Consider the following 15,473-nt stretch of genomic DNA (forward strand, 5'->3'; position numbering starts at 1 on the left):
TGGGAAAGCGATAGGTGGATTGGGGGGGGGGGGGGTTGCTAGGAGAGTGCTAGGTGGATGAAGGTGACGAAAAAGGTGATAGGTCAGAGGGGGCATTGATGGACAATAATGGTTTTATTGTTAGACTATTAATGCAGAAACCCAGCTAATATTCTGGGGACTGTGGTTCAAATCTTGCCACAGTCAATGCAAAATTTGAATTCTCAGCCCTTGTGTGCACAGCTGTAGTGTCTCTACCCTGGATCTGTAAGGCTGGGTTCAAGTTCCAACTGTTGCCCACTCCATCACCAACATCTTGCTGTGTATGGACAAGGACTACATCACTATCTGAGGAATTGCCAGCGATTTTAGAAATTGTCCAATAAACATTCCACTTCTGACATATTAAGCAAATTAAATGGTTGTGCTCGGGAACTGCAGAGATGTTCTGGAGCCCCAATTACTGACCTTTAACAAGCATAAACATTTTCCTTTGTGATACGCATGTACTTAGAGAACTTTCCTACTGATTCCAGTTTGCTAGGGCTCCTTGATGTCATTCTCAGTCAAATGCAGACTTGATGTTAAAGGACTGTCACTCTCACCTCACTTCCAGAATTCAATTCTTCTGTTCATTTTTGAAACAAGGCTGTAATGATGTCAAGATCGGAGTAGCCCTGGCAGAATCCAAGCTCAGTGTCAGTTATTGCTAAGCAGATACTGCTTGACAGCACTGTTGAAAAGCCCTTCCATGATTTTACTAATGATCAGCTGATGGACAAGTAGTATGGGGCTGGGTTGGATTTGTCCATAGGACCTGGACATGCTTCCACATTGTCAAATAGATTCTAGTGTCATAGCGATACTAGAATAGCTTGGATACAGGCACAGCAAGTTCTGAAGCACATATCTTCAATACTATTGCTGGAGTGTTGCCAAGGCCCACAGCCTTTGCAGTATCCAGTGCCTTCAGCCATTTCTTGATATCCTATGGAGTGCATCAAATTGACTAAAGATTGGCATGCTGCGGATTCTGTAGGAATCTGAGATGGATCATTCACTTGACAATTCTGGCTGAAAACTGCTGACAATGCTTCAGTCTTCTCTTTTGTATGGATATGTTGAGCTCTCCCATCTTTAGCACAGAACTATTTGTGGAGTTTTACAATTGTCCATCACCATTCACAACTGGATGCAGCAGGACTCCAGAGTTTAGAACAGATCCACTGGTTGGGAAGCTGTTAGCTCTAACACTTGCTACTTTTGTCATTTATCATACAAGTAGTCAGGTTTTGTAGTTTCAACAGCTGGACTGCTAATTTTTAAAGTTATGGCCAATGCTGCTCTTGGCATGTCCTCCTGCTCTCTTCTTTGAATCAGATTTGAACTCCTAGCTGGATGGTAATGGTAATGTGGGGGATTTGCCAAGCAATGAGGTTGGAGATTGTGTTGAAGTACCATTCTCCTGCTGTTGACTGCCCACAGCATCTTGTGGGCAAATGCATCTGTGACAAACATATCAGTGAGGATGAAGTCAAGTATGTTTTTCCCTTTTATTGACTCCTACCTCATCTCAGCATCCCTAGTCTTGCTTTCCTAAAAATAAATATTTGGATTAGAAGTTTAGAATTTGTGTTTCTCATCTCTACCCGAAACAAAACTGGAATTGGCAGTTTTCCAATTTATGGCACCTCTTCCTTTAATACCCGAATGTCCAACTCCACCTTCCTCTTCCCTGCCCGTTTGTGTAGCTCCCACATTCCCATCCATCTGGCTGTCTCCCTGCTTTTCTGTCTCTTGTCTCTCTGTCTGGGTCCTTCCTTCCCACTATTGTCTATCCATCCTTCTGGCTCCCTCCCTCATTCCCTTTAGGCCTTCGAGCTTTCTCGGTTTGTAAACTTGTGTTCCACTGAGTAATTTATTCCATGTGATTCTGGCTTGCCTTATGTCTCTGGCACTTCATATTCCCTGCTGAAGATCAATGCAAAATAATTTATATGAATTCACACCACAATGGAATCCAAGTACCGAAAAGTCATTAGTTTCTTTACTTATTCACACATTGTTCCCTTAATCCCAAAAATTAAAAGCAGCTTTCACAATTATAACAACCATTTTCTTGGAATAACAGACACATTCTGGGATACTTCAACATTTACATGGATCCTTGAAAGTGTATAATTACATTTGTGGTTTAGTCACAGTTATCAGCTGAGCTTCAAAAATCTGTGCGATAATTTATCCTACCTTTTTCATTTCCTCAACATAGGCAATCATAGCTTCTTCTTTTGACATGTCTCCCAGGGAATTCCAAGCATCCCTAATATAAACACAGGAAGGCATTTCTTTTAATGAGTTATGACAAAATGCAAACCAATTTTCAAGCTCCAATCATATTAAACCACATCCAGCAAATTTCAAATTTAAATCTTCAAAGCCCAGTGGAAAGAATTTATTACGATGTCAGGCAACTTAAAATTTAAAGGAAATGCCCAACTTGACAAATGAAATTTTCTGCTCTTTCCTCTTCCTCCAACTTTTACTCTCAATGACACAAATATCTCCACATCAGAGGCAGTTTAGAGAAAGTTTATACCAGGTTGATTTCTGGAATCAAGAGATTGTCTTATAATGAAAGACTGAGCAATTTGGGCATATCATATTTACGGTAGAGATGAAAGACAGTTAATTTTACTAAAAGAGATAATTCGACTGGGACAACACAACGATCATAGGACAAGCTAAATAAAGAACAGCCAGAGAATTTCTAGAAACATGGCACTCATCCACGGACTGCATCAAAAAGCACATAGGCCTAGACCCAATATACCAACCACTACAACGAACAACCAGAAGTCGCAGGAACTGAACCAAATAAATTCCAGAAAACAGCACAGCAGTACTTCACAGGAAGATCCAAAGCACTGAAGATGTCATCTAGACTGAGGAAAAAACAGTTGCAGATCAACTTCCCAACTCGGCAAACATACCCATAGCTACAAAAGAGATAATATTCTGAAGGTCTTGACAGGGAAGAAATTGAAAAGATGTTGTTTTCTCATGAAGAAATCTGCAATTACAAGGCAAATTTTCAAAATAAAGTGTCACTACTTCAGAGAATAGAAGGAATTTATTTTCTAAGAGTGTGATAAATCTACAAATTATTTATTCAGAGAGCTTTGGAGGCCGAGTCACTGAATACATTAAATGCCAAAGCCAGCCTATTTCTGATCTACGGAGAGAATGTCTCTAAAGCACAGGCAGAAAAGTGAAGCTAAGGTCAAGATTGGATCAGCATAATCTTATTGAATAATGGATCACGCTAGAGGGACTGAATGGCTCGTCCTTCTGTTTTTATTTTATCCAACAAAAAAGCCAAATGAATTTAAATTCCTAATTTACAAATCATTGGACTATTATCTATAACGAAACAAATTTGTTCATTTGGACTTCATCATTGTCTAACTCAAAACAACAATTTTCAGAGTTCTTACATGATTCTAAACAAATAGAAGCTGTGTATTATAGTGCAATTAATATGGAGCAACGTTAAAGATCTAAAAGATCTGCGATACTGGCTCATGAATCAAAACGAAAAGACCCAGAAACTATGCAACAGCCATGTGATCCAGCAGGTCTCTACCATCTATGAGGTGAGGAGAAAGTGAGGACTGCAGATGCTGGAGATCAGTCGGAAGTGTGGTGCTGGAAAGGCACAGCAGGTCAGGCAGCATCGGAGGAACAGGAGAATCGACCTTTCTGGCATGAGCCCTTCATCAGGGATGAGGCTTGTGGGGTGGAGGACTGAGAGATAAATGGAAGAGGGGTGAGGTTGGAGGGGGGGAAGTAACTGAGTGTGATAAGTGGATGAAGGTGGGGGAGAAGGTGATAGGTCGGAGAGGAAGGTTGAGCAGATAGATGGGAAAGGTGACAGATAGGTCAAGAAGGCTGTGCCAAGTTGAGGCTTGGGACTGGGATAATGTGGGGGGAAGGGGAAATGAGGAAACTGCTGAAATCTACATTGATCCCGTGTGGTTGCAGGATCCCAAGGCGGAATATGAGGCGTTCTTCCTCCAGGCGTCAGGTGGTAAGAGTTTGGTGATGGAGGTGGCCCAGGACCTGCATATCCTTTGCGGAGTGAGTGAGAGGGGGCATTGAAGTGTTCAGCCAGGGGGCGGTGGGATTGGTTGATGTGGCTGTCCCAGAGATGTTCCCTGAAGCAATCCACAAGTTGGCATCCTGTGTCCCTGAAGGATTGAACAAAGGGCTTATGCATCATTTTTGGTTTCAAGGTTTGCATTTAGATCTGTTAAGGCAGAAGGCCATATTTCTAAGTTCCTCTCCAGTGATTTGAGCACATAATCCAGGCTGTCACTTTCCTTGTGGAGTTCTGACAATGCAGTATTGTTAGGAGGTCTGTTTTTGGACTGTGGCCTCTACTGTTTCCTTTTGGAATGGAAGATCCCACAGCAAAGTACAATACTGATGAAGACACTCACCGAATTCCCTTGGCAATGTTTATTTCTCACCCAACATTACGAAGCTAGATTTATCTGGTCAGGTCTCACTTGTTTGTGTGACCTTGTGCAGCACATTATCTGGCATATTGACTTTACTTAAACTACTTGGTTGATCATCAGGTAGTTGTTGGATATCCTGAATTTGAGAGAATTTGACTCTTTATTGATGGAAGTTGACTCTTTATTGATTCTCCTGCTCCTCTGATGCTACCTGACCAGCTGTGCTTTTCCAGCGCCACACTCTCGACTTAGCTATGATGTGACCCTCATGCAGTTTCCCCACTGTGTGAATCAAGCAAAGAGGGAAAATTGATAAAGAGGAGAAAGTGAGGGCTGCAGATGCTGGAAATCAGAGCTGAAAATGTGTTGCTGGAAAAGCGCAGCAGGTCAGGCAGCATCCAAGGAGCAGGAGAATCGACGTTTCGGGCATGAGCCCTTTTTCAGGCATGAAGAAGGGCTCTTGCCCGAAACGTCGATTCTCCTGCTCCTTGAATGCTGCCTGACCTGCTGCGCTTTTCCAGCAACACATTTTCAGCAAAATTGATAAAGAGTCAACTTCCATCCAAGCAACTTCTCTCATAAATTCAGGATATCCAAGAACCACCTCATGATCAACGAAGCAGTTTAAGTACAGTCAATAAGCCAGATAATGCTGTGCACAAGGTCCCACAAACAAGTGAGAGCTGACCAGATAAATCTAGCATAGTAATGTTGGATAAGAAATAAACATTGCCAAGGACATTCGATGAATGTCTTTGTCAGTATTGTAATCAGCTGTGGCATCTTTCATTCCAAATGAAACAGTAGAGGCCACAGTCCAAAAACAGACCTCCTAACAATACTGCACTTGTCAGAACTCCACAAGAAAAGTGACAGCCTGGATTATGTATTCAAATCACTGGAGTGGATTTTAAAAATATAGCCTTCTGCCTCAACAGATGGAAGTGCAAACCTTGAAACCAAAGATGTTGAATTAGCAAATCTTGGCAGTGAAGCACTTTGACAGCCTGAGGTTGTGAAAAGCACTGCACAAATGCTAGTAAGTCTCTTTCATTGCTGTGCAGATCTGCAAAAGCTGAAGATTGTTTACCACTCCCAAAGCATCTCGAAGAGGAAACATTTAATCCCCATTTAGCATCTTTCCATAAAATAACATAAACATATCTGAACAAGATTTTTTTTAAGCTGCCATGGGCATACAATGTTCCTCTAAATTTAAACAAAAAATAACCCAAAATCTTAAAACATTCACGCTACTTATAGTTTAGTCATTAATTTTGAAAAGTTAATATTCTGCTGGTCTTGACCAGTTTATGAAACTGCAATTTTCCCCTTTATCATCTTACTTTGGCACATAAGAGCTACTGCAACTTTTTCTGCTTAAACAATAGTTGGAAATCTCAAAGTACCATATTTCATAGTGACCTTCTGAACATGGTGAACTTTTAATGTGGGAGAAACTTTCACAAGTTTAATTTCATATTTCCCATTAAAAGTAAGGCAGTTTTAACAAAAGGAAAGACTAGTCATTAGCTGCAATATTAATGGTTGGACAGGGAGTAAAGCCAATGTTACTTCATACATGGCAAACACATTTGTTGAAGTACTAAACCTAGTAATTATTGAACAGTGAACAGATTTATTTCAGCTCTCTTAGATAACTGTCAGGGAACAAAGACAAAACAATTATTCATCTTTTTCCCCAGCATCTGCTTGCTGCTGCTAAAATTTAAACAAAAAGAAACCAGGAACATTAGAAGAACAATAAATGAACACAACATTAAAAAAGTCAAACAAAAAACAGTTATCACTGAAAATTTAGTGAAGGTTAACCTCAGCAACCATGGTGTTTGTTTAGAGAAATGCAACTTCTACATCACAATACTATGCATAAAGGAAACAGATATGCATTTGTCAGTCAGGAGCATTTCACGTCCACTATGAGGAAAAAAAATCCCTTTACCACATTCTCCAGCCAACATTGGTCGAACATTAAAGCTGATATTTATGATTGACCAGGGTAGATGAGTTCTGATTTAAAGATAAAGGATGATTTATTTCATAAGAAGCAATTCAAAATACATGAACATCAGAATTGTGATCTCTGTAACCCTGATGGAGGGCAACTTGCAAGTGTTAAAAATCCATCAAGATCTCTATGCCAAAATCAACTACTTTCTCCCCACCTGCACCCTACTCCAGCTTATCTCTCCACCCTTCAGGCTTTCTGCCTTTATTCCTGATGAAGGGCTTTTGCCCGAAACGTCGATTTCGCTGCTCCTTGGATGCTGCCTGAACTGCTGTGCTCTTCCAGCACTACTAATCCAGAATCTGGTTTCCAGCATCTGCAGTCATTGTTTTTACCTACTACCTACCATCACCTACCAACCATTACTAAATGTATATAAAAGATATTCTTTATAGCAAGACAGAATTGGGCCATACTTAAGGAAAAATTGCATTTATACAGAACACCTTATGTCTTTAGGAAATATCTGAATGTATTTTTGAGTCAAGGAGTTGCTTTTGAATTTTAATCCCTTTTATTTACTAACCAATTCACACAAACTAAGAATCTACAATGCAGCAATTTAGTTTTGTACTAGCAGAGACCCACAAAACATATGTGGTCAAATTAATAAAGTTAACCAATATAAAATTTAAATTTTTATATTAGGAATTTATAGGGGATTTGAAAAGCACAATCTATGATCTTGAGAAAGAAGCAATAAATTAAAGGATATGATCAACTTAACTACAATTCAGCAACTGTCCATAGCAGTATTCAAGTACAGTGATTGCAAATGCAGTAGAAGCACCAATCAGAAATAATTTATAAAAAGATGCATGTTTCTTATGTAACAATTCATGATAAAGAATAATAAAAGATGTAGACCATTCATTCCCTCAAGTCTGCTCTACTATTGAATTAAATCATTATTAATCTGTATCAAACTTCATATACCAATCTTTTACTTTTAAACTGAGATTGTTATGTTCTTAAATTTTCAATTAACTTAGCCTCAACAGTTTGTATTCAGGAAAGGTTTCTCCTTTCCTTTGGGAAGAATTGCAACCTGTCATCACTGCCTGAATGGCCTGGTTCTCATATTAAATGTTATGTCACCAGTGGTTGCACAGTGGTTAGCACTTTTCCCTCACAGCGCCAGAGACCTGGATTCAATTCCCGCCTCAGGCGACTGACTCTGTGGAGTTTGCACATTCTCCCCGTGTCTGCATGGGTTTCCTCCGGGTGTTCCGGTTTCTTCCCACAGTCCAAAAATGTGCAGGTTAGGTGGATTGGCCATGCTAAATTGCCCGTAGTGTTAGGTGAAGGGGTAAAATGTAGGGGAATGGGTTTGGGTGGGTTGCGCTTCGGCGGGTCGGTGTGGACTTGCTGGGCTGAAGGGCCTGTTTCCACACTAAATAATCTAATCTAATCTAAAATAAAACAAAAGAACTGTGGATGCTGGAAATCTGAAACAAAAACAGAGATTGATGGAGAAACTCAGCAGGTCTGGCAGCATCTATGACAAGAAAGCAGAGTTATTGTTTTAAGCCTGGTGGGTCTTTGTTAGAACGATTATTTGCTAGGAAATTATGTTATGCTAATGCTGAAGTTAGGAGGGATGTGGAGACAATTGGAGACACAGCTATAAATTATCCGTTCTCATGTATTCCTAGGCTCGTTATCACATTATATGGATTGATTTAGTATAGCTCACCCATTTTCTCACTCTTCGCTCTTATTATCACTCCATATTCAGCATTTCTTTTCAACTGGCCTGCTATCCATAATCTCCTTGTTTATCTACTAGTTTCATCTCTCTCTGAGCTCCATCTGGACCTATCCATTCAACTCTCCCCTTTTTACTCCTATTCATTCAAAGGGATGTGAGCTTCACTGACTACACCAGCATTTATTGCCCAAGAAAATGGTGGTAAGCTGCTTTCATGAACGCAATAGTTTTTGGAGTGTAAAGGAGATAGTTCCAGAATTTTTACCCAGGAACTGTGAAGGGCTGATGTTTTATTTCCAAGTCAGGATGGTGCGTGCCTTGAAGAGAAACTTGCAGGGGGTGATGTTCCCATGTATCTGCAAGTACAGCTAGACAATTGTACACAATCAGTAAACTATATAGCAATTGTGATCACCATTTGTATTTGCCAATAAGGTCCCAGAAGCCAGGTCGGGTTGTGTTGCAGGGCCCCAAGGTTGCTTGCTTGTAGTAACTGTAGAACTTCAGCATTAGCTCATTTGATGGTTGAAATGAACCTATTTAATAAGACATTTGAAAAACCTAATTAGTCTAACATTTTCACTTTTCAAAAATCAATTAAAACTGTTGCAAATCACATTGCAAATGAAATCTAATAATACTAAATCTTCCACAAATTATAATATCAAAACAGAAGGCAACAATCAGCAGGTGCCTGCCTAATTGCTACATTTGCTGCCACAAATTAATGAATCAAAATCTAACAATTCTCAATTCATATTAGAACCGACAAGGTATTGATCTTTACTACGATGGTTCAATATAAATTCCTCATTTAGCTAAGTGGGAATCTTAACTTGGTTAATGCAATTTTGACGAGCAAAATGAGCAATAGAGATCATGATTGGGTAAGTGAACTGCATACTCATTTACATATTTACCTGTGTATGTGAACATTTATGCAAGTTTGTTGGCAAAAAGAAAATATATTCAAAATTAGAGAGTGCAAGCGTTTTTGGTCTTTTTGTTAAGCTTTACTTCCTGGTCTCCTGTTTAAGAACTTTTTTAAAATAGTGTGTAACGTGTGAAAATTACTTATCTATAGCACCTTGGTAGATATAAATGCCGACTCTACAGAAATTGATGAGTAGTCATCAGTTATAGAGCTTTAATTTGCTGGGCACTGCTGGGAAAACTTTGGATATAATTATTTGCCACATCACCATTCTGCCCCATTACAAACCTGGCAATTGCCCACAGTTCAGTAATGTCATCTTTCTTACCACAACAATAAGCCAATTCCCCAAAAGGATGGTAGGTAACGTACTTGATTGGTTCATAGATTTTGGACTAGGGAAGGGGTAGCAGAGGAATGATGGAAAGAACTGGGGCTAAAAATTACTGGGCTCAAAGAGGGTTAACAGGTATTGAGTATAGGGGATTGTGGCCTGGGAAAGGAGTACCAGATGAAGATTGGGGATGAAGTTACTTGTGGAGACAGGCAAATGAGTCAAGTGTGGGATAGGAACATCAGAACTTGAAGCAGCGGTAGGAAATTCAGCCCCTTGACTTGCCCCGCCATCTGGTATGATCATGGATGATCTTATTTTGACCTCAATTCAACTTGTCTGCCCACTGTCCAGAACCCTTTAACCCATTACTAATTAAAAATTTGTCTGTCTCTTCCTCAAACTTGCTCAGTGCCCGAGCATCCACAGAGATATTAGAATAACAGCAAAGTGGAGTATAAGAATGGCATTAAAAGAATTGTGCTAAGACACTTGTGGTGCAGTGATAATGTCACTACCTCTAAGCCAAAAGACCTGGGTTGAAATCCCACCTGCTCCAGAATTGTGAAAAAATGTTTCTGAACAGGTTGATTACAGAATATCTAAAAAAAATGTTATGCGTGAATTTACTACAAATAAATACTGAAACACTGCTTTCACTGGCAATTGAATGGGGAACTCACATGCTGAAAGTCAAGTATTACGGAGTCAGAGATGTATAGCACGGAAACAGACCCTTCGGTCTGACTCGTCTATACCGAGCAGATATCCTGACCTCATCTAGTCCCACCTGCCAGCACCTGGCCCCTATTCCTCCAAACCCTTCCTATTCATATACTCATCCAGATGCTTTTTAAATGTTGCAACCATACCAGCCTCTATCACTTCCTCTGGCAGATCATTCCACACACATACCACCCTCTGCGTGAAAAAGTTGCCCCTTAGGTCCCTTTTATGTCCTTCCCCTCTCACCCTAAACCTATGCCCTTTAGTTCTGGACTCCCCGACCCCAGGGAAAAGACCTTGTCTATTTACCCTATTCATGTCCCTCATGATTTTATAAACCTCTATAAGGTCACCCCTCAGCCTCCGATGCTCCAGAGAAAACAGCTCCAGCCTATTCAACCTCTCCCGATACCTCAAATCCTCCAAGCCTGGCAACATCCTTGTAAATCTTTTCTGAACTCTTTCAAGGTTCACAATGTCCATCGATAGGAAGGAGACCAGAATTGCATGCAATATTCCAAAATTGGCCGAACCAATGTCCTGCACAGCTGCAACATGACCTTCCAACTCCTGTAGTCAATACTCTGACAAATAAAGGAAAGCATACCAAATGCATTGAAAGAATGAAAAGGGAAAGAGAGAAGCAAGAGTTTTGAACAGGAACTGCCTAAATGAACACGTCGGACATAAGATAATAATAAATAGTAAACAAGTATGCAAGAAGCATTTGAATAAGTACTTTAAAAGCCAGGAAATAGTAGGCTATGGATCAGGTACAGGCAAATTGGATTAGTGTAATTTTGTTTGTTGTTTTGGCACAGACATTGTGGCCCAAAGGGCCTGTTTCTATGCTGAATAACTCTATGACTATGATGATAACATTTGGGAAGTTTCACTACTACCGTACAGGATATTGGTAAAACCACATGTGCAAATTTGGTCACTTGACTTAAACAGCAACACACTTGTTCTGAAGACAGATTACAGAATGTTGACTGGACTGCTGGAATGAACCTGACTTGTCTTCCCAGGAAAATGTGAACTGATTGAGCCTATACTTATTGGAGTTTCAAAGAATGGGAGATGATCTAACTGAAACCAGCATTCTTGACAGAGTTGACGCTTAGAACATGTTTCGCTTCGTAGGGGATATCTAGAACTTGGAGATACAATTTCAAAATAAGAGGATTCCCCAACTAAGACAAAAATGAGATAGAATGAATTCTCTCAGAGCAACACTAGTCTTTAAATTCTCTTCCCCAATGAGCAATGGAGTTTGGGTCATTTAATGTATTATCCTCTCATTCCAAAATATCAAATATCCTTAAATCGTTAAGTCCCTGCCATATGTCTATAATCACAACCATTTATTGCTATTTATGAAAAAAAGAGCCTTCAATTCTATTTTAACATCAGGTTTGGCTAAGATCATAAGACATAGGTACAGTTCAGCATCAGCTTGGAGGGTTGAAGGGCCTGCTCCTATGCTGTACTGTTTATTGGTCTTGTTCTAGAAGTAGGCTATTCTGTCCATTGAGACTTATCTACCATTCAATTAGATCATGGCTGGCTAATCTGATAATCTTCAACTTCAGTATCTTACTTTACCACAACCCTCAATTTCCTTGCTCATTAAAAATATACTTAATGACCCAGCCTCTCCACTCCTCCTCATCTGTCATTAATGGATGACCTCTTACTCTGACATGCCTTCTGGTCCTAGAATTTCTGAAAGGAGAAAATGGCTCCCTGCATTTACGGAGTCAAGTCCCTGAAGAATCTCATGCAATAAGATTTCCTGTCATTTTTCTCAACCACAATGAGTAAAAGCTCAACCTGCTCAACCTACCCTCATAAGAATATATACTCCACGCCTGGGGTCATCTTAGCGAACCTTCTCAGTGCATCTCTCCTTTCACAAAACAGTAACAAAGGAAAAAGAAAAGAAAGAATGCATGTGGCATCTTATCATTTCTTTAAATTATTTACAAAAGGAGGAATTTTACAGTTTCCTGTCCATGATGATGGGAGGTAGCCTTCTGGCCCTTAGCTGTTTGCAATATTACATTTCTTGCTGGAGCACTCCTACGTCTGCATGATCTGTCTTTCCCTGTCACATTGTGGTTATCAGAGAATAAAGAGGAGTCTTAACATTTACAAATATAAACTTCAGTTATGGAAAATCACAATGCTATGGATGTCAAAGCAAGATAATACGTGATCAAAGTCAAATATCTTGTTCTCCATAGGCAGCAGGGGATTATTCCATGTGCAACTAAGCAAGAGGAAAGGACACAATAAAGATAAACTATTTCCACTAGTTGGCTATTCTAGAACCAGAACTAGGGAGGCAGAGTCTAAATGTTAGGGCCAGCCTATTCAGGAGAGATGTGAGGAAACGCTGTACACAGAAAGGTTGGTAGATATTTGAAAATCTCATCCACAAACAGCAGTTGATGCTAGATCAGACGTTGATTTTAAATCAGAGCTAGATTTTTCTTGTTAAGCACAATGTATTAAAAGGGTATAGGCCAAAGATCAGCCATGGTTTCAGCAAATGGCACAACAGGCTCGAGGGGCTGACTGCCTTACTCCTTTTCCTTTACTCCTATAAATTCAGATGTCATTGATTTTTAGTCATAACCAGGGCAGTTAACACCAGAGACTTGAAGAGTTAAGAGATGCCAAAATAAAGATTTGTGCTAGTAATTAATGTTCTTGTCAGGATTTTAATTCTAATATTCACCCAAAACCAACACATTGACATGGTACAGTTGAAAGGTTGTGCAAGTGGCAAGAATACTATTTGTGCTCCGTTCTGTATTTTTGCTTTAAATTTACCAAAGTCCATTGCAGACGTGCCGACCTCGAGACTTGACCTTTACTCTGGCTTAGATAAACTGAATTCTGATTAGTAGAGTATACATAACAAAGTAAATTCTAAACATTTGAATTTCCCAATTGTTTGGAGACTCAAGCATTGCTACAATCTCCCAGTGGCCAATCATTTTTAAAAAGATTTGAATTTCCAGTTAATAATTGAAAAAAATGACAAGATTTTAGAACAAAGAACATTACAGTACTGTACAGGACCTTCGGCCCTCAATGTTGTGCCGACCTGTGAAACCAATCTGAAGCCCATCTAACCTACACTATTCCATTCTCATCCATATGCCTATCCAATGACCATTTAAATGCCCTTAAAGTTGGCGAGTCTACTGTTGCAGGCAGTCCGTTCCACGCACTTACTATTCTCTGAGTAAAGTAACTACCTCTGACATCAGTCCTATATCTATCACCCCTCAATTTAAAGTTATATCCCCTCATGCTAGCCATCACCATCTGAGGAAAAAAGGCTCTCAATGTTCACCCTATCTAACTCTCTGATTGTCTGATATGTCTCAATTCTCTCTAACGAAAACAGCCTGAGCCTTTCCTCTGAAGACCTTCCCTCCATACCAGGCAACATTCTAGCAAATCTCCTCTGGACCCTTTCCAAAGCTTCCACATCCTTCCTATAACGTGGTGACCAGAACTGTATGCAATATTCCAAATGTGGCCGCATCAGAGGTTTGTACAGTTGCAACATGACCTCATTGTTCTGAAACTCAATCCCTCTACCAATAAAAGCTAACACACCATATGTCAGATTCTTGTGGTAGACCACTATTAACTGAACCCCAGGATGAATATTTCCTATCAACCACCACCCTTTGTCTTCTTTCAGTTAGCCAATTTCTGATCTAACCTGCTAAATCACCCTCAAGCCCATGCCTCCATGGGATAGACTACCGTGGGGAACCTTCTCAAATGCCTTACTGGAATCCATATACACCGCATCAACTGCTTTATCCTCATCCACCTGTTTGGTCACCATCTCAAAAGAACTCAAGTTTTGAGAGGCATGACCTACTTCACAAAACCTTGACAACTATCCCCAATCAACTTATTCCTTTCCAGAGGATTATAAATCCAGTCTCTTATAAGCCTTTCCAACACTTTACCCATAGCCAAAGTAAGGTTCACAGGTCTACATTACCAGAGTTGTCTCTACTCCCCTTCTTGAACAAGGGAACAACATTTGTTATCCTCCAGGCTTCTGACACTATTCCTATAGATAATGAAAACATTAAGATCAAAGCCAAAGGCTCTGCAATCTCCTCCCTGGCTTCCCAGAGAATACTAAGATAACTCCCATCTGGCCCAGTGGACTTACCTATTTTTACACTTTCCAGAATTGCTAATACCACCTCCTTATGAAGCTCAATCTCATCTACTCTAGCAGCCTGTGTCTCAGTATTCTTCTCGACCACGTTTTAATTAAATGTTTTCCTGTAATAAATGAATAAAATAAGATGGGGGGCTAAACACTCTCTTTTTGGAGGCACCTTACACTTCACATGACTGAAAATGTTATTCTCTTTTTATACTCATCACCCATCAGATGCTCCATGGAATTACAGACCATTAACAAACAATCCACAGTTGCTCCAACTTCACGTGGGTTCCAGTATACTCAACTAAAGTCTGGTCTTGATTTATCACAATTAAATAAGGATATATTATCCAAAATTGTTGCAAGGTATATCTCTCTTGCAGGAGACATTGCTTTCCCGTTTCTGACTCGAATAGCTCACCTTGTCAAATTGATTGATGGCACAGAACCCTATATGGAGGTATTCTTCAATTTGTCGGGTAACCAGGAGCCTGATTTCAAAAATGTGTTCCAGGCTCTCTTCCACACAACAACTTGAATCAGATGAATTTTAAAATTCTGATAGAAATGCTCCTAATTAGCTAAACTTGGCCATAATTGCTTTAATCTTTGAAATAAAAGGAGAGCTTACTGGATGACTGTTTACAACTCATTACCTTCATGAGCTTTCTGGGACTTTAGGAAACTTGGGCTCAATTCCTCATAAACGCAGAGGCTGCTACATTATGACTTACAAGCATAAATACAAAGCAACCTTGCACGTTCTTCTCTCAGAATAACATTCGTGACCTACCTTTAATTTTGAACAATCAAACTACTTCGGCTTTCTCATAGCCAGAGAGCAATAAAAGTCACATGGCCAAGCTTACTTAATCTCCATTTAAAGCTACAGTCCCAAAAATCTAAGAATCTATGATTCTCGTAACTGCAAAAGCATGATGAAGGATTTTGATGAACAGTTCCTAAATATATTCAACAGCAGGCTGACCAATAAATTATTAGTTTATACAGTCTGAGTTACACA

At 39.8% G+C, this 15,473-nt stretch overlaps 1 protein-coding gene across 6 annotated transcripts in view; it reads right to left on the reverse strand.

Moving 5' to 3' along the window:
- Positions 1-15,473, reverse strand: part of acbd5a (acyl-CoA binding domain containing 5a) — an 80,312-nt gene that overhangs the window by 44,099 nt on the left and 20,740 nt on the right. For 4 of the 6 annotated variants that reach the window (XM_043690530.1, XM_043690533.1, XM_043690529.1 and 1 more), the window contains exons 2-3: positions 8,655-8,775; positions 2,227-2,299 (exon numbers count right to left, since the gene is read on the reverse strand). In XM_043690530.1, the coding sequence (XP_043546465.1) occupies positions 2,227-2,299; positions 8,655-8,775 (194 nt within the window). Of the gene's footprint in view, positions 1-2,226; positions 2,300-2,813; positions 2,901-8,654; positions 8,776-12,082; positions 13,351-15,473 lie in introns of those variants that run through there. The other 2 variants (XM_043690534.1, XM_043690535.1) reach the window with 2 other exon arrangements.

This window comes from Chiloscyllium plagiosum, chromosome 5, assembly GCF_004010195.1.
Source record: "Chiloscyllium plagiosum isolate BGI_BamShark_2017 chromosome 5, ASM401019v2, whole genome shotgun sequence".
In the NCBI taxonomy this organism is placed as follows: Eukaryota; Metazoa; Chordata; class Chondrichthyes; order Orectolobiformes; family Hemiscylliidae; genus Chiloscyllium; species Chiloscyllium plagiosum.